This window comes from Acomys russatus, chromosome 16, assembly GCF_903995435.1.
Source record: "Acomys russatus chromosome 16, mAcoRus1.1, whole genome shotgun sequence".
Lineage (NCBI taxonomy): Eukaryota > Metazoa > Chordata > Mammalia > Rodentia > Muridae > Acomys > Acomys russatus.
Genome location: NC_067152.1, coordinates 46266965 through 46291779, shown reverse-complemented (window position 1 = coordinate 46291779; position 24815 = coordinate 46266965). Strand labels below are relative to the sequence as shown.

The 24815-nt window shown below is 55.5% G+C and overlaps 4 protein-coding genes across 5 annotated transcripts; 2 read left to right on the top strand and 2 right to left on the bottom strand.

The window, feature by feature from the left end:
- Positions 1-386: 386 nt before the first annotated feature.
- Pcyt2 (phosphate cytidylyltransferase 2, ethanolamine) lies at positions 387-7655 on the top strand. Of its 2 annotated transcripts, XM_051159221.1 has the most exons (14): positions 387-529; positions 2225-2313; positions 2647-2808; positions 3238-3304; positions 3957-4041; positions 4251-4295; positions 4615-4668; positions 5104-5242; positions 5643-5725; positions 6012-6089; positions 6341-6406; positions 6566-6631; positions 6782-6870; positions 6956-7655. In XM_051159221.1, exons 1-14 carry the CDS (start codon positions 441-443, stop codon positions 7056-7058), a joined length of 1215 nt encoding a protein of 404 aa, XP_051015178.1. In that variant the 5' UTR covers positions 387-440; the 3' UTR covers positions 7059-7655. The 2 variants fall into 2 exon arrangements, with proteins under 2 accessions (XP_051015178.1, XP_051015179.1); XM_051159222.1 differs by lacking the exon at positions 4615-4668.
- A 1377-nt stretch (positions 7656-9032) lies between these two features.
- On the bottom strand, positions 9033-9466 carry Npb (neuropeptide B). Its single transcript, XM_051157890.1, has 2 exons — positions 9236-9466; positions 9033-9161 (listed from the first exon to the last, which is right to left on the bottom strand). The coding sequence occupies exons 1-2, from the start codon at positions 9464-9466 to the stop codon at positions 9033-9035; spliced, it is 360 nt and encodes a 119-aa protein (XP_051013847.1).
- Positions 9467-11430: 1964 nt separating this feature from the next.
- On the bottom strand, positions 11431-19341 carry Anapc11 (anaphase promoting complex subunit 11). The gene is made up of 3 exons (XM_051159219.1): positions 19233-19341; positions 18486-18612; positions 11431-11659 (listed from the first exon to the last, which is right to left on the bottom strand). Exons 2-3 carry the CDS (start codon positions 18592-18594, stop codon positions 11514-11516), a joined length of 255 nt encoding a protein of 84 aa, XP_051015176.1. The 5' UTR covers positions 18595-18612; positions 19233-19341; the 3' UTR covers positions 11431-11513.
- A 111-nt stretch (positions 19342-19452) lies between these two features.
- Alyref (Aly/REF export factor) lies at positions 19453-22857 on the top strand. Its single transcript, XM_051159218.1, has 6 exons — positions 19453-19747; positions 20047-20178; positions 21394-21541; positions 22113-22176; positions 22281-22455; positions 22535-22857. Exons 1-6 carry the CDS (start codon positions 19511-19513, stop codon positions 22547-22549), a joined length of 771 nt encoding a protein of 256 aa, XP_051015175.1. The 5' UTR covers positions 19453-19510; the 3' UTR covers positions 22550-22857.
- The last annotated feature ends 1958 nt before the right edge of the window (positions 22858-24815 follow it).

Here is a 24815-nt window from a genome sequence, read left to right as displayed (position 1 = left end):
AGATCTAAGCCCCGGTCTGAGCAAGTCTTATTAAACTTATCTCTAACGCCCTGGTGTCCCAGTGACTGCTGTGTGTACCGGGAGCATCTGAAAATGTCTGAGGGCCGACATCGCGGCGATTTGAGAAACCCGGTCCCCAGGAAGGGGCCCACAGCCCGCACTAGCCTGCTCTTGTCAGGTCTGGGAAAAGCCGGCGGGCCTCGGGCAGGACCCGGCGGGAGGCGCGCCCAGCCCCGGGGGTTAGGGCGGGCGACGTACACCATTGGCCGCGGGAGTCGGGCGGAGGGGGCGGGGCCCGGCCGGGGGCGGGGCCCGGGGCGGCGCTCCTGATTGGCCGCGCCGAGCGGGTGAGCCCCGCGTGAGCACGCGCAAGCGTCGGGGGCGGGGCGGGGAGCCCGTGAGTCGCGGGAGCCGCCGGGTCTTGCGGGTCCTGCGGTGCCATGATCCGGAACGGGCACGGGGCGGCCGGCGCTGCTGGGCGGAGGGCCCCGGCGGGCCAGCGCACCGTGCGGGTGTGGTGCGACGGCTGGTGAGTGGGGCGGCGGCGAGGGGCGGGCGGCCCCCGCGGGGTCGCGCACCGGCCGTTGGCGGAGGCTCCTGAGGCCGCACGAGGCAGCCTGGCCTCCGGTCACTTAGTGCGGCGCGCAGACCCGGGCGCACGACCCGGAAGTGCGGCGTCGGTCCGCCTGACAGGTGACTAGGCGAGCGGCCCGTGACGCTGCTCTAGCAAAGTCGCGGAGCTGTCAACAAGCAGACCATCCCCAGCCCTCCGTCCTTCCTATCCCTGGTGGCTGCGAAGGGATGCGCCGTAGTCCCCAGGGCTCCCCAGGGGTTTGGAGCGGGCAGGCTGGACTTGGTGATTTCTTGTTTGTTTTTGGAGCCAGGCAAGTACTCCACCCCTGAATTCTCTTTTGCACCCGAGTCGCCAGCAATGGACTGTGACCTTGGCCCTGCCACATTACTGGGCCCAGGTGCAGACTCTGACCTCTGATCTTGCCCGGCTTGCCCAGTGGGGCACAAAGGCTGGCCCAGAATTTACGCTGGTGCCTGAGCCGTTGTCACTGTCCCGCCTCTCACCCTGAGCACTGTGGTGGCTGCACAAGGCTGCTCAGGTCACCTGATGGCACTCACTAGAGCTTGTGTAGAAGTCAGATGGTCCCAGTACTGGGTGCCCAGCATGTTGCTGGCTTCTGGGTAGCTTTGACCTTGACAGCGTCCTTGTGGCCAGACCTAGATTTGAGGATAAAAACTCCAGAACCAGGTGACAGGCACTTGTTCTCTCAGAGAGCTAAGCCAGGCCGTCGGGGTGGGGGCGAGGCAGGGGAGCACATGACTGGGCTGTCCACTTGTCTCAGGATAGAACAGATTCTAGACTGTCTCCTTGTCTCAAAGTTTGAGTGTGGATTGTTGGTCTAGGCACATGAGTCTTGCTCAGGGTACTGGAGGCCCCGTGTTCATATGTTGTGGCTGAGGCTGTAGCTCAGTTGGTAGAAGGCTTGCTTGGCATTCAAGTGTGCGAGCATTCTACTGATTGTGCATACAAGCATGTGCAAAGCCCTGTGTTTATTTCCTAGCACCAAATAGGTGGGTTTTGGTGGTCATCCCAACAGGTGGAGTCAGGAGGGTCAAGGGTTCAGGGTCATTCTTGGCTTTGTAGTGAGTTTGAGGCCAGCCTGGGCTATATGAGGCCAGCCTGGGCTATATGAGGCCAGCCTGGGCTATATGAGGCCAGCCTGGGCTATATGAGGCCAGCCTGGGATATATGAGGCCAGCCTGGGCTATATGAGGCCAGCCTGGGCTATATGAGGCCAGCCTGGGATATATGAGGCCAGCCTGGGATATATGAGGCCAGCCTGGGATATATGAGGCCAGCCTGGGATATATGAGGCCTTATCTTCTGAGAAAAGAAAAAAGAACAGAAGCAGCAGCTTGAGCCGCCTGTCCATAGATAAAGTGACACGCGCAGAGACAGTCCAGTGAACGGCTGTCTTAAGCGTTCACCGGCTTTCTGGACCTCACCAGGCCTTGTCCCTGAATTTTCCACTCTTGCTGAGTCCTGCCCTAGGTCCAGTATCTGGGGTATGGACAACTGAGAACCAACTTGTCCTCTGTCCCTAACACCCAGGGATCTGGATTAGCAGCCCTGAGAGGGCCCTGCACTCTGCCCCCCAGTTCCCTGCCGAGGTCAGGGCAGGACCTGACTGCCTTGTCTGTCCTCTCACAGCTATGACATGGTGCATTACGGTCACTCCAACCAGCTGCGCCAGGCACGGGCCATGGGGGACTACCTCATCGTCGGTGTGCATACAGACGGTAAGGTGTGGGCCGTGATGCCTGGGACTCACTCCAGCTGACCACACCTGCCAGCATAGGGTGGACATGTTGTTTCTGTGTCCTTCCTCAGAGAGCAGTGGTGAGGAGGCCAGCTCTAGGGAGCACTGACAGCAGGACAGGCGTCTCGCTGTGTTGTCCACCCCCACCTGGTTCTTGAGTCATTCTTAGTCTCTGGCCGCCTCACAGGGGCCCGCCGCGTGGGCTAACGCTGGGAGAGACGTGCTCGCGTGGTTGCCCCTCTCAGCCTGGAGCTCGGGCTTCGCAGCTGGGCGACACACCTCTTGGTTGTCTTTTTCTTTTCTCTGTCCCTAGAGGAAATTGCCAAGCACAAGGGGCCCCCAGTGTTCACCCAGGAGGAAAGGTACAAGATGGTACAGGCCATCAAGTGGGTGGATGAGGTGGTGCCCGCTGCTCCCTACGTCACCACACTGGAGACACTGGACAAGTACAACTGTGACTTCTGTGTTCATGGCAGTGAGTGGGCGGGGCAGGGGAGGTGGGGGTGGGGCGGGGCAGGCAGACCTGATGGCAGCTTAGAAATAGAGGGGCCCCCTCTCCTATGCAGATCAGAGAAAGCTCTGGGTCCATCCCTCAGAGCAATGGCACAAATTAAAGGGTAGGTCGCAGGTGAAGGGTTCTGGTCCCCAGGTGGCTATGAGTTAAGAGTTCTTGTTACTGATCCTAGTGTGAAGGCACACAACTATCACCTAGTACTGAGGCAGGGGCATTAAAACTTCCAGGTTAGCCTAGGTGGTGGTGGTGGGCGAGCCTTTAATGCCAGCACTTGGGAGACAGAGGCAGGCAGATCTCTGAGTTCTAGGTGAGCCTAGGCTACATAGCAAGACCCTGTGTCAAAACAAGAACATCAGAACCAAGTCCTTTTCTGTGTCGTGTCACCCTTAGATGATGTCACGCTGACAGTAGATGGCCGAGATACCTATGAGGAAGTGAAGCAGGCTGGGCGGTACAGGTAGGTCTGGGGAGTGTCAGCACGTGGGTCCCTCCCTAGCTCTCCTTCCTGTTTGATGTAGCCTTCAAGGCATTTGGGCCACAGTCAGGACTAGAGGTACAGGGTGGGGTGCTCGTGGACATGGACCCAGTGATCTTTGGGTGGCCAGCCCCAGCTGCTGGGCAGTACTGCCAGGCAGAGCTTTGCAAGAACAGCAGCACTCTTGATCAGCTGTTAGTAGGGCGGCCACAGACTTAGTCACGTCGCTGCGGCCCCTGGAGAACTGGCTGTTTATTTTAATTAACTGTAGTTTAAAGAGCCAGCTGTGAGCAGTGGTTCCTCCAGGACCTAGAACAACCAGGAATCCCCCTGGCAGAGACTGTGCAGCAGGGTTAGGGCCTTCGTGAGAGAGAGGCCAGAGGGAGTGATGTCAGGACGGAGACCAGACTTGTGTGTGAAGTGTGGTCTGTCTACTCCCTGATGTCACGCTGTCCACTCGAGTGGCCCTCTGCTCTGTTACTGATGGAAGCCCATTGCTCCAGCCCCAGTCTGGTTTTCTGGTGGGGGGCTGGGGGCTGAGTTAGGGAGGGTCTGCCCCTCAGGTGGGTTCTGCCCATAGCAGAGCCTCAGGAGTGTGTCCTGGATGACAAGCTCCACCTCACCTCTGTCCCAGAGAGTGCAAACGCACCCAGGGTGTGTCCACCACAGACCTCGTGGGCCGGATGCTGCTGGTGACCAAGGCCCACCACAGCAGCCAGGTGAGTCCAAAGGGATGGGGTCTGGGATCTGGTTCCTGGGTTAAGGGCAGGATGGGGGTGAGGGGGCGGTGCCTCCTCATCATCCTCGCTACCCTTGGGTTTATCCTGCTTCTCCCATCCCTTCAGCGGGCTCTGGGGCCACGATGTGCTGGTCCCAGGCTTGGCAGTGAGGAGGGAGAGGACCCTTAGTCTCTTGCCCTTGTACGCAGGAGATGTCCTCCGAGTACCGGGAATATGCTGACAGTTTTGGCAAGGTGAGTACAGCCTGGCTTGCTGAGGCTGCTCTGGAAATACGGCTGGCATGTGACTAGCCTCCACACAGACTCCCCACCCACCTGCCTTAGGCTTCCCGTGGGGAAAGGTTGGCCCAGAGCTTCAGTGCCCGCCCTCCTCCCTCTCCTTCCCAGGGCTGACCAGGTACTGACCACCAGACCTGGCCAGCTAGTGGATGCTGGGAGGGAGGACAGGCAAGAGGTGGCCCAGTCCCAGCAGCCACTTGTTGGAGGAGGAGCAAGGACTGCCCACCTACAGGTGGCATCTAACCAAATGGCCTGGCCCTCTCTCCCTTTGTAGCCCCCTCACCCGACACCTGCCGGGGACATACTTTCCTCAGAAGTCTCCTCCCAGGTGACCAGATGGTGGCCTCAGGGTGCCGGGTCCCCCAGAGGGCTGTGTCTGCTGGCCACTGGGCTCTGCGCCTGCTCCTGGTGGTGTGTTGCCAGGCAGAGCTGGTGTTGACTGCAGTATCTTCTGTGGCCACCGGGTGGAGCCACAGTCCTGCTAGCTACAGTGGTCCTGCTTGGCCTTAACCATGGTGTGTCCCTGTCCCTGCCCCAAGTGCCTGCCTGGACATAGCCCCCAGCTGTGCTGCTGGGTTATTTGCAGGCTGGGGTTGGGGGGTGTCTGTCCAGCCTGTAATGCTCTTTGCACATGATCCCATCACCCACACCTGTGACAGGGGCACAGGGAGCCCTGGCTCAGAAGAGCAGCCCTGGGGAGGGTGCGGGGTAAGGGGCACAGATAGAGGCTTTGCCACTGACTGCTTCCTCCTCTTGGCTACAGTGCCCTGGCGGGCAGAGCCCCTGGACGGGGGTGTCCCAGTTTCTACAGACTTCCCAGAAGATCATCCAGTTTGCTTCTGGGAAGGAACCGCAGCCTGGGGAGACAGTCATCTATGTGGCCGGTGCCTTTGACCTGTTCCGTATCCTCCTAGAGCCTCTGCTGCCCACACTCATGCCACTGAGTGGAACCCACGGATCCCACGGCCCCAGGGCTGAGCTGGGCTGTAGTGGAGAATGGCAAGGAGCCCCTGGGTACAGGCTGTGGGGACAAAGGCCTCCCATCACTGCTGCCCTTTTATTGTTGTTGTTGTTTTGGTTGGTTTGTTTGTTTCTCCTTTCCTGGGGATGGGGATGGAGCCCAGGGCTCTGTGTGTCTGAGGCAGGTGATCTACTGCTGACCTACGACCCCAGGTCTTGGTGAATGTTCCTGTGTGGTCCAGGCTGACCTGGAGCTTGCAGTGCTCCCGCCTCCACCATGCGAGTGCTGGGCTTACAAGAAAACCATACACTGCTAGTTATTGCTTCTTAATCCAGATACAGACATCGGGCACGTGGACTTCCTCCAGGAGGTGCACAAGCTAGCCAGAAAGCCCTACGTCATCGCCGGCCTACACTTTGACCAGGTCTCTGCCTTCCTACTTGCTTCTTGGCACCCCGTAGCTGATGGGCCATGGGGTCCTTCCTGGGGCCTTGCTGGGGTCAGTGTTGGGCACAGGTGGCCTCTGGAGGAATGAGGCTCCAGATGTCTAGTGAAGGCAGGCTTGCTTTTCTTCTGGAGTCCAGGGCAACCCTGCCCAGGGTGTTCCTGTGCGGGGCCACTTTTCCCAGCCTCTGCCCTTGAAGGCCAGCTGGGAGGGAAGGCACCATTCCTTTGAGGTCCTCCGGCTGAGCCAAACTCACTGGCCGCAGGAGGTGAACCGATACAAGGGCAAGAACTACCCCATCATGAACCTGCATGAGCGGACGCTGAGCGTGCTGGCCTGCCGGGTGAGTGGACGCTGGGCGCGCTGGCCTGCCGGGTGAGCGGGCTGTGAGCGCCCTGGCCTGCCGGGTGAGTGGGCCGTGAGCAGCGCAAGGGACGGGACAGACGGAGGGGGGCTGGGCCCTGTGGGCACAGTGTCTAAGGGCCCTCTTTGCGAGGTGGCCCCGGCCAGGCTGCCTGCCCCTGCTGGCTCCCCTGGCCTCCTCTGCCAGGCATGAGGACTAAGCGAGGTGCTTCGCTGGCTGTGTCTCTGCAGTACGTTTCAGAAGTGGTGATCGGGGCACCATATTCCGTCACGGCAGAGCTCCTGGCTCACTTCAAGGTGAGGCTTCTCTGGCTGAGCGGGTCATGGTGCAGGGTTTCTAGAGGGTTTGCCTAGGTCTGCCAGGGCCAGGTTTCTTAGGTCTGGGCTGGCCCTAAGTGGTTGTCAGTGGTGGCACAGTGTCTCGGTGGAGGCCTCCTGACCCTGCTTCCTCCCCAGGTGGACCTCGTGTGTCATGGGAAGACAGAAATTGTACCCGACAGGGATGGCTCTGACCCCTACCAGGTGGGTTGCCCCATCCTGGACTCTGGGAAGTAGGCACAACCATCCTTGCTGGTATTGGTCTCCCATTGGGTGGGGGTGGAGGCACCTGAAGGTCTCTTTGTAGTCAGGAGAACTCTCACCTTCCTCTTCTCTTCCCATTGAGGCCTCCAGGAGCCCAAGAGAAGAGGCATCTTCCGTCAGATTGACAGTGGCAGTGACCTCACTACAGACCTGATTGTGCAGAGGATCATCAAGAACAGGTGTGTTCCCCTCCCGCTCGGGCTGGGTTGGCACCGGGCAACTCCTAGTATGGGAGAGACGCAGCTGACCCCTGTCTGGCCCCAGGCTGGAGTATGAAGCCCGGAATCAGAAGAAAGAGGCCAAGGAGTTGGCGTTCCTGGAGGCCATGAGGCAGCAGGAGGCACAGCCCACGGGGGACTCTGCCTAGCTTCTGACCTGGAAGATGCCGTTGATGCCCTTGTCCTGTGCCCGCCTCTCCTCCCTGCCCCGCTCTGCTTCTGTGTCTTGGTATCAGCTCACACAATCCCAAAGGAAGCAGGCCTTGCTGGAGGGTGCTGTGCTGGCTGCCCGTGAGGTGCCTGTCTTGCAGCAGCCTCTCAGCGCTTTCAGCAGAGCTGCTCAGAGAGTGGCAGCACAGTGAGGCCGCCCGGTGAGCGGGATAAGCAGAGGGCGCCTGTGACTGGAGGAGTGTGCATCCTTGGTCCACATCTTCCAACTGCCACTGCCCAGGCTTGGCTGGGGCCACCCTCCTGCTGACTGGAAGCTGCATATCTGCCTACCCAGCTTTGGTGAGAGGTACAGAGGGGTAACTGTGGGGACCTGTTATCCTGGGTCACCTGCAAGTGGGCACCCTGTCACTTGGGGCACGTTCTAGCACCCCATTCCTGACTCTGAGAAGATGCACTTGCCCTGACAGCCGGGCCAGCATGGCTGGCCTCCGCACAGACTTCCTGGGCCTCATTTTGTACCTCAGTGGACAATGTAAACCTCTGTGGCTCATCTGAATAAAGCCGAGTGGGAAGTGCCGTGGGCTCCGAGCCCTGGGAAGAAGCAGGAGCCTGTCCACACCCTCCTGCCGCAGGAACTCTTAGAAAATGGAGGAGCCAGGCCAGGAAGCTGGGCAGCTGTCCCATAGGTTGGGATGTAGATACTGGTACCCTAGTCGCTCTACTTGGATCCAGCAGTTGCTGAGGCTCCGAGAGCTGCCTCCTGGTGGTGAGGCCTGCCTCCCTCAGACGGGTTCTGGTGGTACTTGCCCATCCCTTGCCTGGAGACCTTTGTGAGTGTTTCTGACCTAGAGTCAAGGTGGGAGGAGGGGGACAATACCTCCCGTCTGGGGAATGCTTGGCCTGCCTTCCTTAACCTCAACCCTGCTGCCTGCTAGGAAGGGGCAGTGCCCACACTAGGGTCCCAGGGCTGTGAAAGAGCCCAAGTAGTCTCTGGTCTCTGAATGAAGCCACCCCAGTGTGCTGCTGCCTACACCCAGAGGCTAGTCCCCAGAGCAATACCCCTCAGGCAGGCATGCTCAAGTGCCACCCATGGTCTCTCACTGAGGCATGGCTGGTGAGAGCCCCGTAGAGAGAAAGATGTCCTGAACAGGCACTCAGGGTCTCAGCTCAGAGCTCAAGTACTGAAGTTGGCACCTGCCTTACACCTGTGTTTGCCTTGGAGCTAGAACTCATCAGCTGCCCACCAGAGCCCAGATCCTGTGAGGGGTGGACCAGGCAGGCCGCTGAGCCCTCTAGTCTCTGGAAGGAAGCCAGGCCAACCTTAGACCCAACTTTGTGGGTAGGCCTGAGTGCTCCTGAGCAGTTGCACCCTTGCTCTGGGTCTGCATACCGCATGTGTTGTCCTCTTTAATTTGTTGAACACACAATAGCTTAGTTCTTCAGGGTCTTTAAGGAGTGGGAGACACACAAGGTTGGGGGACTAGGTATCCCGGAAGCAAGAGAGTCATCTGGGACGAGGCAGGACACAGAGCAGGGCTTCCTAATAGAGCCTGTGAACTTGGGATGATGTGCGTGGCTCTGGAAGCTAGGATGGTAGGGCCTGAGCAGGGCCTGCTACGAACTATCTGTGCCCGCAGTGAGTCACCTGGGCGGGGCAGGACACAGGACTCTCCTGGATGAGGGGGGAGACGCAGCCTGGCTATAGATGGAGTGCACTTAGGAAATCAGTCACATCAGGGCCCTGTTGAGCCACTCAGAGGGGCACAGCAACCCTTAGGAGAAACAGTTTTGCTTCTTTATTAATTTAGCCATTTGCTATGGAGTGTGATGATATTTAGGGGCCACAGGAAACAACCCACACAGGGCCTGCACTACTTCAAGCAAGACTGGGTATGGGGGGTGGGGCGGGGGTCACCCGCCACAGCGGCGAGGTTTGGGTTGGGGTTCAGGACTCAGGCGCTTTGGCATTCAGCCTCCTGCAGCGACAAGAAGACGTCCGCCTTACAGTGGAAAGTCCCTCGGCTGTTGAGTTGCCGCTGGCAGCTCTGCAGGTTCGGGGTCACGTCTTTGACACACAGGGCCTGGGTAGGCGGTTGAGGCTGAGGGCCCGTCCTGCCCCACCAGCTCCCGCCACCCACCGCCTGCATGCACTCACAAGGCTCCGGAGGCTGGAGCGCATCTCCAAGCCGCGCAGGGGTCCTGTTCCGCCGGGCAGTGCTGGGGCTTCGGAGCGTCGCGTGGACGGGAACCTGTGGAAACTCGACAGTAGCCCCGCAGCGCGGCCCACCGAGTAGTGGTGGGGTCCCGCCGCTGGCTTGTACCACGCAAGGGCCAGCGGCAGGAGCAGCGCCAGGGCGGCGGCCACCAGCGTCCGACACTGGGCCATGGAGCTGCGGGGTGTGGGGGTGAGCGCCTGACGTCTGCGAGCCCGGCTGGGCTTTATACGTGCGGTGGGGGCGAGTGCAAAGCTACAAGGAGGAGTGGCAAAGCAGCACAGGCTGCGCTTGAAGATCAGTGGGATCTCTAGTGTGTGTCACAGACAGGCGGGCGGAGGGCTAATTTCTCTTGACCTCTTCCGTCCAAGACTTACTGACCGGAGGTATCAGCGTCCAAGGATGGGATGTGGAACTGTCCCCGTTAGGGTTACTATCGCTGTGATGAAACACCAAGATCATAAACGACTTGGGGAGGAGAGGGTTTTTTTACTTAGTTAAAAAGTCAGGACAGGAACTCAAAACCCTAACCCTGGATGCAGGAGCTGAGTGAGGCTATGAAGAGTGCTTGCTGCTTACTGGCTTGCTCAGCCCGCTTAAAGAACCCAGGACCACCATCCCACCGATGGCACCACCCACAATGCACTGGGCCCTCCCCTGCTCAATCACAAACTGATTGATTTTTCTGGGTTGGAGAGATGGCCCAACAGTTAAGAGCACTGGCTGCTCTTTCAGAGAACCGAGGTTGTCAAGTAGGAGCACTGCAGGAGAACTTTTTATTTGCCTGGTGTAACTGTCATCTCCAAGGCTACCACCTCCTTCTGCTAACCTAGGCCTAGTCCTGAAAGCTTTGCCTCCATACAATCTAACCTAGGCCTAGAATGTTTTCAGCCTCTAAGACTTACTGCAGAATAAGTTCACCCTTTCTAGCACTTTCTGAACTCTGGCTGGTTCAACTCAGCTGTTCTGACCCAAACTTCTCTCCAAGCCAACTGATTCCACATGGCTTCTCTCTTGGCCTCTGAATCCCACAAACTCAGCTCCATTGTACTGCCTCCCAACTCCAACCTGGCTGCTTCCACCCACTAGCTCTACCTTCATGGCTGGGGACTAAAGGTGTTTACTAAGGGTGTCCGTCTTCCAGCTAGAGAAGCCATGTCACTGGATTAAACTCCTTCTACAGAGTACCTCCAGGGTACCATAAAGAATGGACAGCAAGGGGCTGGAGATGGCTCAGCAGTTAAGAGCACTGGCTGCTCTTCTAGAGGACCAGGGTTCAATTCCCAGCACCCACATGACAGCTCACAACTGTCTGTAACTCCAGTTCCATGGGGGCTCTGACACCCTCACACCTATGCCCACCAAAAAGAAAAAAGTGGGCAGCACATCTTCTAGATGTAGAGGATGCGGGTGGCCTGCAGCCTGCCCCCCTGGTCCACTCCACAGGCTGTAGAGCACTCACGGAGTGCAAAAGTGCTCCCTGGGTTGGTCACTAGGTCTGTGAGGCTAAGGTAAACTGACCGTGATCCTGAGCGCCAGCCTAAGTCGGTTCCTACCCGGAGCTTCTTCACACCCCAGGGCTGGGCTGTATGCTGATACCCCCAGCTGTGGGGAATGAAGGGGAGTCTATCCACAGGGCTGCCTGGACACCAGAAGGCCCACATCCTCCTCCACACTAGCTGGCCCTGAGTGGGTAGCAAGGGACTGTCAACAGCATGACCAACACCTGCTGAGCTATCTCTTCCTCTGACCAGAGCAGCTGCCAACTTTGCTCAGTGAGGGCTGAGATGGGTAGAGTTCCTGAGACTTGAACCAGGTTAGGGCAGCTGATGGCTATGTGCCCCCACCAGTCCCCTTGACACAAACACAGCCTATGGACTTTGCCTAGCCCTGCCCCAGTCCCTCCTCCTCCTCCGAGTGTGACTCGAGTCATGATGAGAGATTTGGCAGTTATTTCATCAAGATGTTTATTCATGAGGGTTCTCACACCAAAGCACGCTGCGGCTTCATTAATACGTCAAGAGGACAGACAGCAAGAGGCCTCTAGCAAGGTGCAGAACTTTAATGAGTTTTACTTATTGAATAAAAATGTCAATGATGTGATGGGAAAAACAGGAAAACAAGCTCCAGTCCCTGTCTCACGCAAACAGAAGCATCCTTGTCCGCAGTTCAAGGTCCCTGGGTACTGCTGGGCGAAGGGGGCTGGGCAGAGCACAGGCTTCACTCTTTGAACTTCCACTCCTGGCGGCACATGGGGCAGTGCTGCTGCACCTGCTGCGCGTTCAGCCACTTGAGGATGCAGTGCATGTGGAAGCAGTGTGAGCACTGGCCCCACACCAGGGGGCAGTCGTCGCCAGGCACCTTACCTGCGGGAGCCAGGAGGGGGCGTCAGACAGGCACCTCTGGGTAGCAGCAGCAGCTCTAGCCCACAGGAGAGCCTCTTACACCTCCCACATCAGAGACCAAAAGTAGGGGTGTGATCAGTCATGTTCCCAGGTACAGCCTCTCTCCCACCTGCTGTGGAAAGCTGACCTGTAATACCCAGAAGGCAAAAGGCAAGGTAGAGTGCCAGAGTCACAACCTAAGCAGGGAGCCTGTTTTCACTAAAGGCACCCTGAAACTCAGAAAGCTCCTTCCCAGAACACCAGACAGTACTGCACTACAAGGGCTGTGGGGACACTACAGATGAGACTTTCTGTTTTTTGAGACAGGGTCTCTCTGTGTAGCCTTGGCTGTCCTAGCCTCACTTTGTAGACCACGCTGGCCTTGAACTCAGAGCTCCCCCTACCTCTGCCTCCCGGGTGCTGGGATTAAAGGTGTACACCACCACACCCGGCTAGTGGTGCACACCTTTGATTAATTACACAGAGAAACCCTGTCTCGAAAAACCAAACAAACAAAAATTAAAAAATGTGCACCACCACACCTGGCTGATAATTTTTTAAAAAATAAAAGTAAAAAAACAAACGGGACCAGGGAATGTAGCTCAACTGATAGAACAGCCTAGATCCGCAAAGCCCTGCCTTGCATAACTGGCTGATCCCAGCACCTGCATGGGAAGTGGGGGCAGGAGGGCAGGAATTCAAGGCCACACTCAGCTACATAAGGACTTTTATTTTGTTTTTGTTTTTTTGGGGGGGGGGGGTTAAGACAGGGTTTCTCTGTAGCCTTGGTTGGTCTAGATTCTCTTTGTAGACCAGGCTGGCCTCTGCCTCCCAAGTGCTGGGATTAAAGGCGTGAGCTACCTTTTTTTAACATAAGGATTTTGATGCCAACCTAGGACATGAGAGACATGAGACCCTGTTCAAAAACTAACAAATATCCCAGACTTCCATAGCCTAGAAAATCCTTCTAAAGAAAGTAGTGTCCAGGACACCTTTAGTCCTGCCCCACATCAGTGTCAGCCGGGGACCAAGAAACCTCCCTGCACCCAATCCATCTGGGACACCAGTCCTGTCTGCACTCAGCCCCACCGAGCCTCACACCCCCGTTCCCTCTCTTTGCTTTTCAATACAGTGTTTCTTTGTGTAGCCCAGGCTGTCCTAGAACTCATTCTGTAGATCCGCTTGCCTGTCTCCCAGTGCTGGGATTAAAGGTGTGTGCCACCAATGCTGACTCTTAACTTCAGCAGAACTCTGCTAGAAATCGCCTTCTCTAAGTTAGAGGTGGACCCGGCTAGTGCACCAACAGGGATGGCTGCGCTGACCCACTGTGTGTAGTCATACAGAGGAAAGTGAGGCCTGCAGGTAGCACCCGGAGCGTCTGATGAGCTGGTGCACTGCGGGTGATTCATGCCCTGATGAAATTATTGTTTTAATTAAAAACACCTCTTGACAAGACTGTTCTACCCTAAAGCACTCTGGGACCTGGAGCAGCTTTATTACAGCCTTAGTAACTTAATTTCCACACAGATTTAATCTGGGAGAAACCTCGTAATACAGAATCTATCTAGAAAACACCCTGGACCTGTCAAACACTCTGCACATTAAAACCGACTTCCTTGAGCCAGGTGGTGGTGAAAGGCCTGGCCGCTGCCGCGGCTGCTACCACCACCACCACAGCTTTCTTTCTTTTTTAAAGACTTATTGATTTAATGTATATGAATGCTTTAGCTGCATGTACACCTGCAGGCCAGAAGAGGGCACTATCGATGGCTGTGAGCCACCATGTGGCCATCTCTCCCGCCCTCCCTGGCTTTCTTTGTGGCTCTTTTAAATAAAGACTCTTTCCAGGTTTAGCAAGATTCCAAACTTCAGGCAATCCAGGTCCTTGTACTAACAGCAGCCACTCGTAGCATGGGATGCTGGGGCAGATGAACCAACAACAAAACAAATGAACATTTTCACATTTACAGACTTTAGAGAGGCGCCGCCTTGGCCGATCCCCACTATGGGAGCAGCCCCTAAGACATGACAGTAAAAGGACTATGGTCACTACGGAGACCAGACACAACAGGAATCCAGATCTGCCCACCTCTTCAGCATTGATACTAAAGGCCTGTGCCACCAGACCCGCCCTTAAAAGTGATCTTTAAAAAATGCAAGGCCGGGCGTGGTGGTACACGCCTTTAATCCCAGCACTCGGGAGGCAGAGGCAGGAGGATCGCTGTGAGTTCGAGGCCAGCCTGGTCTACAAAGTGAGTCTAGGACAGCCAAGGCTAACACAGAGAGACCCTGTCTCAGAAAACCACAAAAGAACAGGTGGGCTAGCCTGTAGCTCCAAGTCCAGGTGTTCTACAGGCTCAGGCAGGAGAAGCAAAGCCCAAGACAATCCTGGTCAATTCAGTAAGACCTCTCTCAAAATCAAATGTAAAAAAGGGCTGCTCGAGCACAGCTCAGTGGTAGACAGCTTGACAGCACCGAAAGGCCATGTTCAATCTCCAGCACCATTAAATAAGAAACTAATTGACTCATTGATTAAAAGAGTATTCCTCCCCTACAAATCTTCACATTCATGAGTTTGTTTTATTTTGTTTTCAAGACAGGATTTCTCTGTGTAGCCCTGGTTGTCCAGGATTGGGTTTTTTGTTTGTTTGTTTGGGTTTTTTTTCCTTCCAAGACAGGGTTTCTCTGTGTGGCCTTGCTGTCCTGGACTCGCTTTGTAGATCAGGCTGGCCTCGAACTCACAGCAATCCACCTGCCTCTGCCTCCAAAGTGCTGAGATTAAAGGCGTGCACCACCACGCCCGGCCCTGGACTTGCTTTGTAGACCAGGCTGGCCACAACTCAGAGATCCACGTGCCTCTGCCTCCCACGGGTCTGCGTCACCACGACCGGCTTCATGTGAGTTTGTAAAAGGAACTTTTATTCGCCTGTTTTAATTGCTGTCTCGGAGGCTTACTGTAGGCTCAGTTTCCTTAACAATTATACTTGATTATGATTAAGGAAGACAAGAATGAAACCTTCTGGGCGTCAGTTCCTGGGAACGATTCCCCTGGCCTAGTGAACAGGATTTCAGCAGACCAGCAATTCCACCAAGGTTGCTGCTGGAACCTGGCGCAACCAGAGCCCAAAGCCTTGACGCCTTCCCTGCAGTGGTTCGTCTCAAAGCAGAGCGAGGAACAGCCAAACAACACCAAGACCCAAAAGAGCCCACTCTCCTGTTTGGGGCGCATGTATCTATCTCCCGTCAGAGTTTGTACTAGGATGTTTTTCAGCTGGCAAAAACCAAGCGCCCCCCTCCACCCACTCACCAAGTGGTTCATCGTCTAGTGGATAAACCTGCTCTCACAAGTCTGCTCCCCATCCCACACTTGGGATCAAAACAAAAACATGTTTATCTCCAATACAGCTTACTGCCTCTGTCTGCTAACCGAGGCCTAGTTCTGGAAGCTTCTAGCCTCTGTATGACCTAACCTAGGCCTAGAATGTTTTCAGCCTGAGACTTACTGCTGAATAAGCTCACCCACCCTTTCTTGTTCTTTCTGAGCGCTGGGCTGGCTGTTCAACTCAGCTGTTCCGGCTCAAACTCCTCTCCCAGCTGACTACTGTTGGGTTCGGAGTGGAAGCCGAGAAAACCCACTTCAGATGCAAAAGCTTAAAATGAAAACTTTGTATTCTGAGCTCAGGGAGACCAGTTCGGAATCTGAACTGCGCCCTTGAGGGGAAGTTGTGTTGCATATTTAAAGGGCGAAAACCACAGTGAGCTCATCTCCTGAGTGGGATGGGGAACAGGGTGGCCGGCGGCCTCCAGTTGTTTTGCTAACAAGCAGTCCTGGCTGACCCCGAGCGAGCCTGGCAGTGTCCTGGCTGACCCCTGAGCAAGCCTGGCAGTGTCCTGTCTGACCCCGAGCGTGCCTGGCAGTGTCCTGGCTGACCCCGAGCGAGCCTGGCAGTGTCCTGGCTGACCCCAAGCATGCCTGGCAGTGTCCTGGCTGACCCCTGAGCATGCCTGGCAGTGTCCTGGCTGACCCCTGAGCGTGCCTGGCAGTGTCCTGGCTGACCCCGAGCGAGCCTGGCAGTGTCCTGGCTGACCCCGAGCGAGCCTGGCAGTGTCCTGGCTGACCCCTGAGCGTGCCTGGCAGTGTCCTGGCTGACCCCGAGCGAGCCTGGCAGTGTCCTGGCTGACCCCGAGCGAGCCTGGCAGTGTCCTGGCTGACCCCTGAGTGTGCCTGGCAGTGTCCTGGCTGACCCCTGAGCGAGCCTGGCAGTGTCCTAGCTGACCCTGAGTGCCTGGCAGGGTTCAGGTACATCCAGAGTGGAACCAGGTGTATAGATGGCCCACGTATGGATTACGCCACCACTGAAAATACACAAGAGTGTAAAGAGTGTAGCTTAGAGGGTCGCTCTGGCAGGTAAAGTTCCCAGGGCTGGTGGTGTTTGGGATGGAGTTAGGCTGTTCCTAACAAAATGGAGTCTGACAGCTTTAACATGATCTCTTCAATTCAATCTGACTTCTCTCTCGGCCTCTGACTGAATCACTCCAACAACCTTTTCCAATCGCCTGGGTTGGTCCGCCTTCCCCTGTGTCTGGCTTGCTCTCTCATTCAACCTCTCTGTAAAATTATCCAAGTAAAACTGCTTCCTCTCTCTCTGAATTGCCCCTTAAGTAGCTTCCCTTTGCTCTCTCTTCCCGTGAGAGTTGAGTGTATTCTATTCTGCCAAACCTTTCTCTGATTCATCACTTTTTCTGCCACCCGATTAAATATAATTTTCTTTCTTTCTTTCGTTTTTCAAGACAGGGTTTCTCTGTGTAGCCTTGGCTGTCCTGGACTCGCTTTGTAGACCAGGCTGGCCTCAAACTCACAGGGATCCACCCACCTCTGCCTCCCAAATGCTGGGATTAAAGGTGTGTGCCACCATGCCCAGCACTTAAACATCATTTTCAAGCATGGGTGGTTCCTTCTACAAATCAATTTTACCTTCATTGTTTAGGATTAAAGGCATGTACCACCACACCTGGACCTTTTTGTCCTGAAACCTTTCTTTACCTGAAACTTGCTCAATACCAGGCTGGCCCTGAGCTCAGATCTACTTGCCTCTCTCCTGGATTAAAGGCCATGTTTGTATTCCAGCAGGATCACACAGACCTAAAAGGTCTCTGGATGTGATCTCTTGCTAGAGCAGGCATGGTCAAAATTAAAATTCCTCTACAGGAATTTTTCCTTAATAAATCTACACCTGGGGCTAGAGAGAGGGCTCAGAGTTTAAGAGTGCCGCCTGCTCTTCCAAAGGTCCTGAATTCAATTCCCAGCAACCACATGATGGCTCACAACCATCTATAATGTGATCTGATGCCCTCTTCTGGTGTGCAGGTGAACATGCGGCAGAGCACTGTGTACATAATAAATAAATACATCTTAAAAAAAAAAAAAAACTACACCTGTGCTGGACAGTGATGGTGAATGCCTCTGATGTCAACACTGGGCAAGTAGAGGCAGGCAGATCTAGTGAATTCTAAGCCGGCCTGGCACGGTCTACAGAGGAGTCCAGAACAGCCAGGGCTACAAGACAAGAGGAAAATCTACATTTGTTCTGCTCAGAACAATAAATAAAAACTAGACCTGTGAGTTTAGTTATGAATCACAAGTGATACAGATAAAACCTAAACTAGAAAGATCAACAGCTTTCACGCCTTTAATCCCAGCACTCAGGAGGCAGAGGCGGGCAGGTGACTGTGAGCCTAGGCCAGCCTGGTCTACAAAGCTATTCCAGGACAGCCAGGGATACACAGAGAAACCCTGTCTTGAAACAAACAAACAAACAACAACAACATTACCCATTGGCTGATAAAATTCATTTTCAGCTGGGCGTGGTGGTGCACACCTTTAATCCCAGCATTCGGGAGGCAGAGGCAGGAGGATCACTGTTGGTTGAGGAGAGCCTGGTCTACAAAGGAAGCCTAGGAAAGTCAAGGTTAACACAGAGAGACCGACCCTGTCTTGGGGGAGGGGGGGAGGAAAAAAACCATTACAAAAATCAAAAAGGAAGGGAGAATGGAAGGACCCTGAGGGTTCAGGAGCCCCAAAGAGACAATTGAGGCCGGCGTGTCTGGACTCAGAGGGGCCTGCACAAACTGTTGCACCAACCAAAGACAATGCATGCAGCAAACATAGACCCCCCTGTTCAGATTTAGTCAAAGGACAGCTCATTCTCCATGGTTGGGGGCGGGGAGGGAGTGGAAGTGCGGGGACGACCTCTGACATGAACTCTGGTGCCCCTAATTTGATCACCAAGGTTCGGAGGCCCGGCAGCCCACAGAGGAAGGGAAAGTAGGCTGTCCAGAAGAGACCTGATAGGCTGTGGTCATATGGTGGGGGAGGAGGTCCCCTTCTGTCAGAGGTGTAGGGGAGGGGAAGAGGGAGGAAGAGGGTGAAGGGCGGAAAAGGGAAGATACAAGCAAGGGGATAACACTCAGAATGTAAGCTGAATAAGAAAATAAAATATAATAATAAAACCAATAAAATTCAAGCATCTTGAAAACAAAAGCAGAGTAAGAATAGGCTGTTTAGATCAAAGAGGTGAAAGACCAAGAATACTGTGCGAGGCGCTGGTGGCGCACACCTGTAATCCAAGGAGTCGGGAGGCAGAGGCAGGAGGATCGCTGTGAGTTCAAGGCCAGCCTGGTCTACAAAGTGAGTCCAGGACAGCCAAGATAACATAGAGAAACCCTGTCTCGAAAAACCAAACAAGCAAACAAAAAGAAGGCTGGAGGGACAGGCCAGTGTTCTGAGAGCACAGAGGGAGACACTTACAGTCTGGACAGCAGCCATTAAACGCCATCCTGCAGATGCCACAGTTCTCATCGTTGGCTACCCAGAGCCAAGTGGCCACACCATTCCAACACTTAATTTTCACCTTCATGGCAGCGGAGCCGGTGACCTGAGGGCAGAGGATCACCTGGCTAAAGCTAGTACGTAGTTCTACAGCACTCCAACGTCAAGGTCGGGGAGCCGCAACAGGTGCGAAGCGCGTCAAGGCAGCCACTTGAGGGAGCGATATTCTCGCCAAGAACCGAATCTGCCAAAATTTCTAGCTCCCAGACCAAAAAAAAAAAAAAAAAAAAAAAAAAAAAGCCACGATTTGTCTTCGAAGACGACAAGGAGAGCCTGTTGGAAGCATGGCCCGTTTCCGAGTTGGTTTCTAAGGTCCGCGCCCCTGTGCCAAGGCACACGCCTTTGATCCCAGCACTCCGGGAGCAGAAGCAGGGAGAGCTCACGGAGTCCGAGGCCCTCAAACACAAAGCAACTACAAGAAAATCTAGGCACCCCTAAGAGGGAATCTTGGTTTCCATTAAGGAGCCAGCGCCTTGCAAGGACAGCGTGACTGTCGCTGGCTTGCTGAGTTAGTGCACGCCCCAGCTCGTTAGTTAGGAGACCGAGCCTTCCAGCAGACGCGTCCAAACCCGGACCCCCGCCGGGATCCCCCCCGAGGGGCGAGCTCCGCGCTCGCTCGCCGCCGCACGTCTCCCGCGGGCCCCGCCCCCCTCCGCGCCCTCGCACCTTCTCCGCCTAATCGCGAGGAGCCCCGCCCTTCCGTTGCTTCCGCGCGGGAAGGTATAAAAACGACCGTGCCGCGTCTGGTTCCTCCGGGGAAGCGCCGGCCGCCGCGGGAGGGGGGGCGACACTGCGCACGCGCGCGCCAGCTCCGCGCGCGTCGAGGGCCAATCAGGGGGCGGCTTCGCGGCCGCGGCGCCGGAAGGCCCGGGAGGAGACGCCGGAAGTGACGCCGCGGCGTGCTGACGCGCGGGCTCGATCCGAGGCCCGACTCCGCGCCCGCCATGGCCGACAAAATGGATATGTCTTTGGACGACATCATTAAGCTGAACCGGAGCCAGCGAGGCGGCCGCGGCGGGGGCCGGGGTCGCGGCAGGGCCGGCTCCCAGGGCGGACGCGGCGGTGCAGTGCAGGCCGCCGCGCGGGTGAACCGAGGCGGCGGGCCCATGAGGAACCGGCCCGCCATCGCTCGCGGCGCCGCAGGCGGCGGCGGCAGAAACCGGCCGGCACCCTACAGCAGAGTGAGTACCGGGACGTGCGGCGCCGACGGGGCCCCGGGGGGCTGTCCCCGGGCAGTACCGAGCCCGGCGAGCGCCCGCAGTGCGAGCGGCCGCGGCGGAGGGGTGGGCGGGGGCGAGGCCGGGACCTTCCGGGACGCTTTGTCCCGTCGCGCGCGGTCCAGCCTCGTGGCGGCGGGGTCGCGGGTGTGGGAGAAGCCTGGTGGCCCCGCGCGCGCGGGCCGGTCGCCAGAGCCGAGAGTGCTGGTGAAGGCGCTTGGGGGCTCACGGGTGCCTCTTGTGCTTACGGTTTTTCTCTCCAGCCGAAACAGCTCCCCGACAAGTGGCAGCATGACCTGTTCGATAGCGGCTTCGGGGGTGGAGCCGGCGTGGAGACGGGTGGGAAGCTGCTGGTGTCAAACCTAGACTTCGGAGTGTCAGACGCCGATATTCAGGTAGGAGACTGCAGAGGTCCGCTATGCTCAGCCCGCACGGGTTGAAACCCGCCCTTCCCTCAGGATGCCCAAGGGCTGGTCACCCCAGTAAGTCAGGCCGTGCAGGAAGACAGTCCCGAGTGCCCCCCAAAACGCTTGCTGTCGCTCGCTGTCCTGTGCAGTGAGTACCTGCCTTCTGCCAGGACTTGAGTTTGCCCCCGGCAAAGACTAGCCACAAGTACAGTGCCAGTGTGGCCGGGGGTGCTCGCTTCCTAGACTTTTCTGTGCCTGGTATAGTGAGCTGATTGAAGAGGAAAAGCCTTCCCCATAGATAACTGACAGCACAGGGTGAACGGTGCCTGTGTGTTTTCTGGCTTGAGGCACTATGTCCGAACTGATGGCCTTTTCTTGGTCTTGTCAGGGGGCGTGGACCTTTTTTCTGTCCAGACATCAAAGGCCTTAGAAGTTGAATGGTTATGGAGTTAGGTTTAGAGATGGCTGGGTTGGGGGGTGCTGGGCCTTTCTGGGTTCCGTTTCTCAGAGCCCAGCCATTTGGCCTTGCCATGGGAGAATAGAACATGCCAGTGAGCACTCACAGTGTCTCAACACTTTTTTTAAGGTGGTTTCTGGCATCCACTGGAAACCGCTTTTGGTGAACTCCACTTCCCACTGTGTGCCTGCAGCCGAAGTAGCCCCACAGTCTGGGTTCCCTCTCCAACTCCCAGCCTGCCTGAGGCCAGGGCAGGTTCCATGGCACGTTTGCCTTCAGACTTTGCAGCAGGCTTGAGTAGGAGGAGAGGGAAAGGTGAGCCAGAGTCTGTCTTTTTGGGGAGGGGCTGGGACGACTCCCCAAATTCATGGGCCCTTTGAGCTGTCTGCTCTATGGACAGTTTTACTCTTGGCCTCTGCTGTTTGATGAAGCAGCCATTGGGCAGGCTGCAAGTACCTTGCAGAGGGAGTAGTTTGTTGGTCTTTGCCCCATGCCGGCTCTGTGGCTTCCTTCACCTGTACATAGCACAGTGAAGGGAAGAAGCCCAGGTGTTCATGAAAGCTGCTGTCCCTCTGGATCCAACATTCCTTCCCCTCCGGCTCTTAATTGCCACTGCCTTGCCCCCTTCCTGGGTGGCTGTCAGTAAGGTGCCGCTGAAGTAAGAAAACTCAAAGCAACTTTGGCTGAGCCACTACAGGAAAGGTGGCTTAGCTGCTTTACTGATTTTTACCCTTTACACGTCCCAGGAGCTCTTTGCTGAATTTGGAACGTTGAAGAAAGCAGCTGTGCACTACGATCGCTCTGGACGAAGTTTAGGGACAGCAGATGTGCACTTTGAGCGGAAGGCCGATGCCCTGAAGGCTATGAAACAGTACAATGGCGTCCCTCTGGATGGTGAGTCTGGGGCTGGGCCCAGGACGCCTGTGGGGCTTGTGGAGTTTGGGGCTGGCACCTCTCCCTGTAGGAATATGGGCTGCCCCTGTGGCTGAGGACACTTTGCATTTGCCCCTTTGTCTCTCTCTTCCATTCTGCCACCTCTCATGCTGCCCCACACATCTGGACCAACCTCTTGTGAACCCCCATCCAGCAAGCTACATCCCTCCCCTCCTTCAGCTCCTTCCGGAAGATTCACTTCTGTGAAGCCTTCTCAGAACCGCCATAGTACAACCTGAGTGCGGGGCTGTAGTCGTAAAGACAAAGGTACCTGTTCTTCTTCCGTCAGGTCAACCACACCTGTCCACCCATGAGCACCCTGAACACCTGACCAAACAACCCTCCTAGCCTGACCTGAGAAGGAGTGAGGAGGTGTTGGTGGGTTATTATTGTACTTTGTTTCCCCACCAGGCTCTCCAGGCATTGGAGACACACAGGCCCCTTCCAGAGCTTGCATGGAGACCAGGGTGTGGTGTCCTCTGGGGCAGCTTCCGAGCTTCTGGAATGAGACTTGTTGTATTCTTTCCCATAGGCCGTCCTATGAACATCCAGCTTGTCACATCACAGATTGATACACAGCGAAGACCTGCACAAAGGTAAGTGCTGAGGCCCTTGGGGTGGGGAAAGGCCTGTGGTGTGCAGGGATGCCACCCACACAGCCTTTGCAGATAGATGAAGGCATTCTGTTTTTCTCTGTTAGCATAAACAGAGGGGGCATGACAAGAAACCGTGGATCTGGGGGTTTTGGTGGCGGCGGCACCAGGAGAGGAACCCGTGGAGGCAGCCGGGGAAGAGGTAGAGGCACCGGCAGGAACTCCAAGCAGCAGCTTTCTGCTGAGGAGCTGGACGCACAGCTGGATGCTTATAATGCGAGGGTGAGTGGTGTCCTGTGGTGACTTCTTGAGGCCAGTAGGAACAAGAGCCTCTTTAGTGAACCGTCCCCCTCTCTTCCAGATGGACACCAGCTAAACAGCCAAGCAAATCCGCACACGTAACAGGACCCAGAAGCTTCGGCCATGATCCCTAGAGGGAGGGTTGGCAACTGGACTGTGCAGACAATGGTGGATTTGTTTCCTTTTTTTTTTCCCCCCCCTCTTTTAAAATAGGATCTAAAAACTCATGTAAAGGCTTCCCCCCCCCCCTTTTTTTGTTTTTTGTTTTTTCTGAAACAGACCTGTTTTGTACTGAGTTATTTTTGGGATAAATTTTACTGGTTGCTGTTGTGGAGAAGGTGGTATTTTCACCTTTGCCATAATAAAATAGAAATGTGTGTAGAACTGGAGCTGTCTGGTCCATCCTGCTGTTAGAGTCTGTTTGTGCCACCTGGGTGGCTGTGCCTGTGACTGTGCCTAGCACCTGGTGTGAGGTTAGATTTGGTGCTTGGGAGTGATGCCTGAGACCTGTCTCCTTCCCTGCGGTTGTAACGCTCTACTTGATGGGTAGGGAGACGACAGAGCAGCAGTGGCCTTCCACCTGGAGCTGCCTATCCAGTTGTGCCTGTACCGAGAGGTGATAAGGGAATGTGGGGCATCTGCTGTGTGCTGTCTAGAGATGTGACCCACACATTCCTGGGCTGTGTCAGAGAAACCCGCTTTCTGTTTTGAAGCTGTGATCTGTTTTCTTTGTTTCTTCTGTCTTGTTATATTGACAGAGAACAAAGACTAGGTAGGTGTTTTCTTACGTGTGTACAATCTATCCTTGGTATCCTCGGGTGACGCTAGTTGGAGTAACAAAGTTCAAGGGTCCCCAAGTTTCATGTGAAGTGGCATGTGGCGTTTGCTTAGAATCTATGCACATATTCTCATAGGCTTTTTCAACGTACCTTGGGTTGTTTAGGGAGGGCAGACAGTGTTCAAATATCAGGCACATGTGCAGTCTTTGGGGTGTTTCTGTCCTTGGTTGGCTCGGGAAACAGCGTTAGCTGTAAAATAACGGCAGAGTCTCGGCTGCTGACCAGGCTTGGAAGCAGGACTTTGAGGAGTGCATCTGAGAAATGGACGCTTGAAAGTTGAAATTTTTGTTTTCGAGACAGGGTTCCTCTGCAAACCAGGCTGGCCTGGGATTAAAGGCTTGCGCTACCACCTCCCGACTACGTCATGACTCTTTAATGTATTGTGGTTTTGTCCAAAAGCATGCGCACTGTGTGAGCAGAGGTCAGCCTCAGGTGTTCCTCGGAGCTCTCCGCCTTGTCTGTTAGACATCCTCCCTGGCACCTGGACCCTCAGCGCTAGGCTGGCTTGGCTGGTATCCTGATTGTATCTAAAGTGCTGGGATCCCAAGTGTGTGCCCCCATGTGGCTTTTTATGTGGTTGCTGAGGATTTGGGGGATCTGAGCTTATCCCAGAGTCTTCACGTTGCCACCTTCCAACTTGAGGTGCATTCCAGATGCCGCATCAGGTAGATGAGTCTTCAGTTTTGGCCTGTGTGAGCAAAGGTCTTACAAACCACCTGGGCTAAGGGGCTGTCTTCCCTTAGGCATCACAGGTTCACCCTTACGTGGCCTGCAGTCTTAGGAGTCAGTGGTTCGTGGTCTACTCAGAAGTCTCTAACCCTGTTACGTTGCTCAGTCCAGATCTTGGCAGCAGGGCCCTCAGGTAAATGTTGTTTTACTTTTCCCTTTAGCAAGCTAATAGTTTGAATAGGCAAATCAAAACGAGGAATTGGAATATATAGTGTAACAGATAAGGAAAGATGGCCTAAAGTGTTTCTCTGGTGTGAGCTGTGTAGTCTTTTGTCCTCCCCCCCATAAACGAATGCGTTTATGCGCTCACCCAGCGCAGAGGTGGTTCAGGGCCCAGGTTTGCCTTGATCCTCACTCAAGCTCTAGCACCCCAGTGCTGGATCACAGGCGAGCCCCGCCACACTCAAGCTAAGGTAACTTAATTTTTTCCCCTTTGAGTTTTACTGCTGTCCTTGGGCTGCTCTGGGAGTTGCCACAGCCTCCCAAGCACTGAGCTTAATGGCATGTGTCACCATGATCAACTTCTGAGAAACTGAGCTCCAAATGGCTGTAACATCTTTGTCTTGGGGTTCTTGATTCCAGGGCTCGCTATGTAGCCCTGGCTGACCTAGGACTTGCTGTGTGGAGTCCAGGCTGGCCTTGGCCTTGGCAGCTTCCAGGTCTTTACTTAGAAGCGTTGAACTAGATGTTCAGTGGAGCTATGAGAAGTTGGTTTTGTTGCTGCACCAGTGTGCATGCATGCATACTTGCTGTCATGCGGGCCGCTCAGGAGCC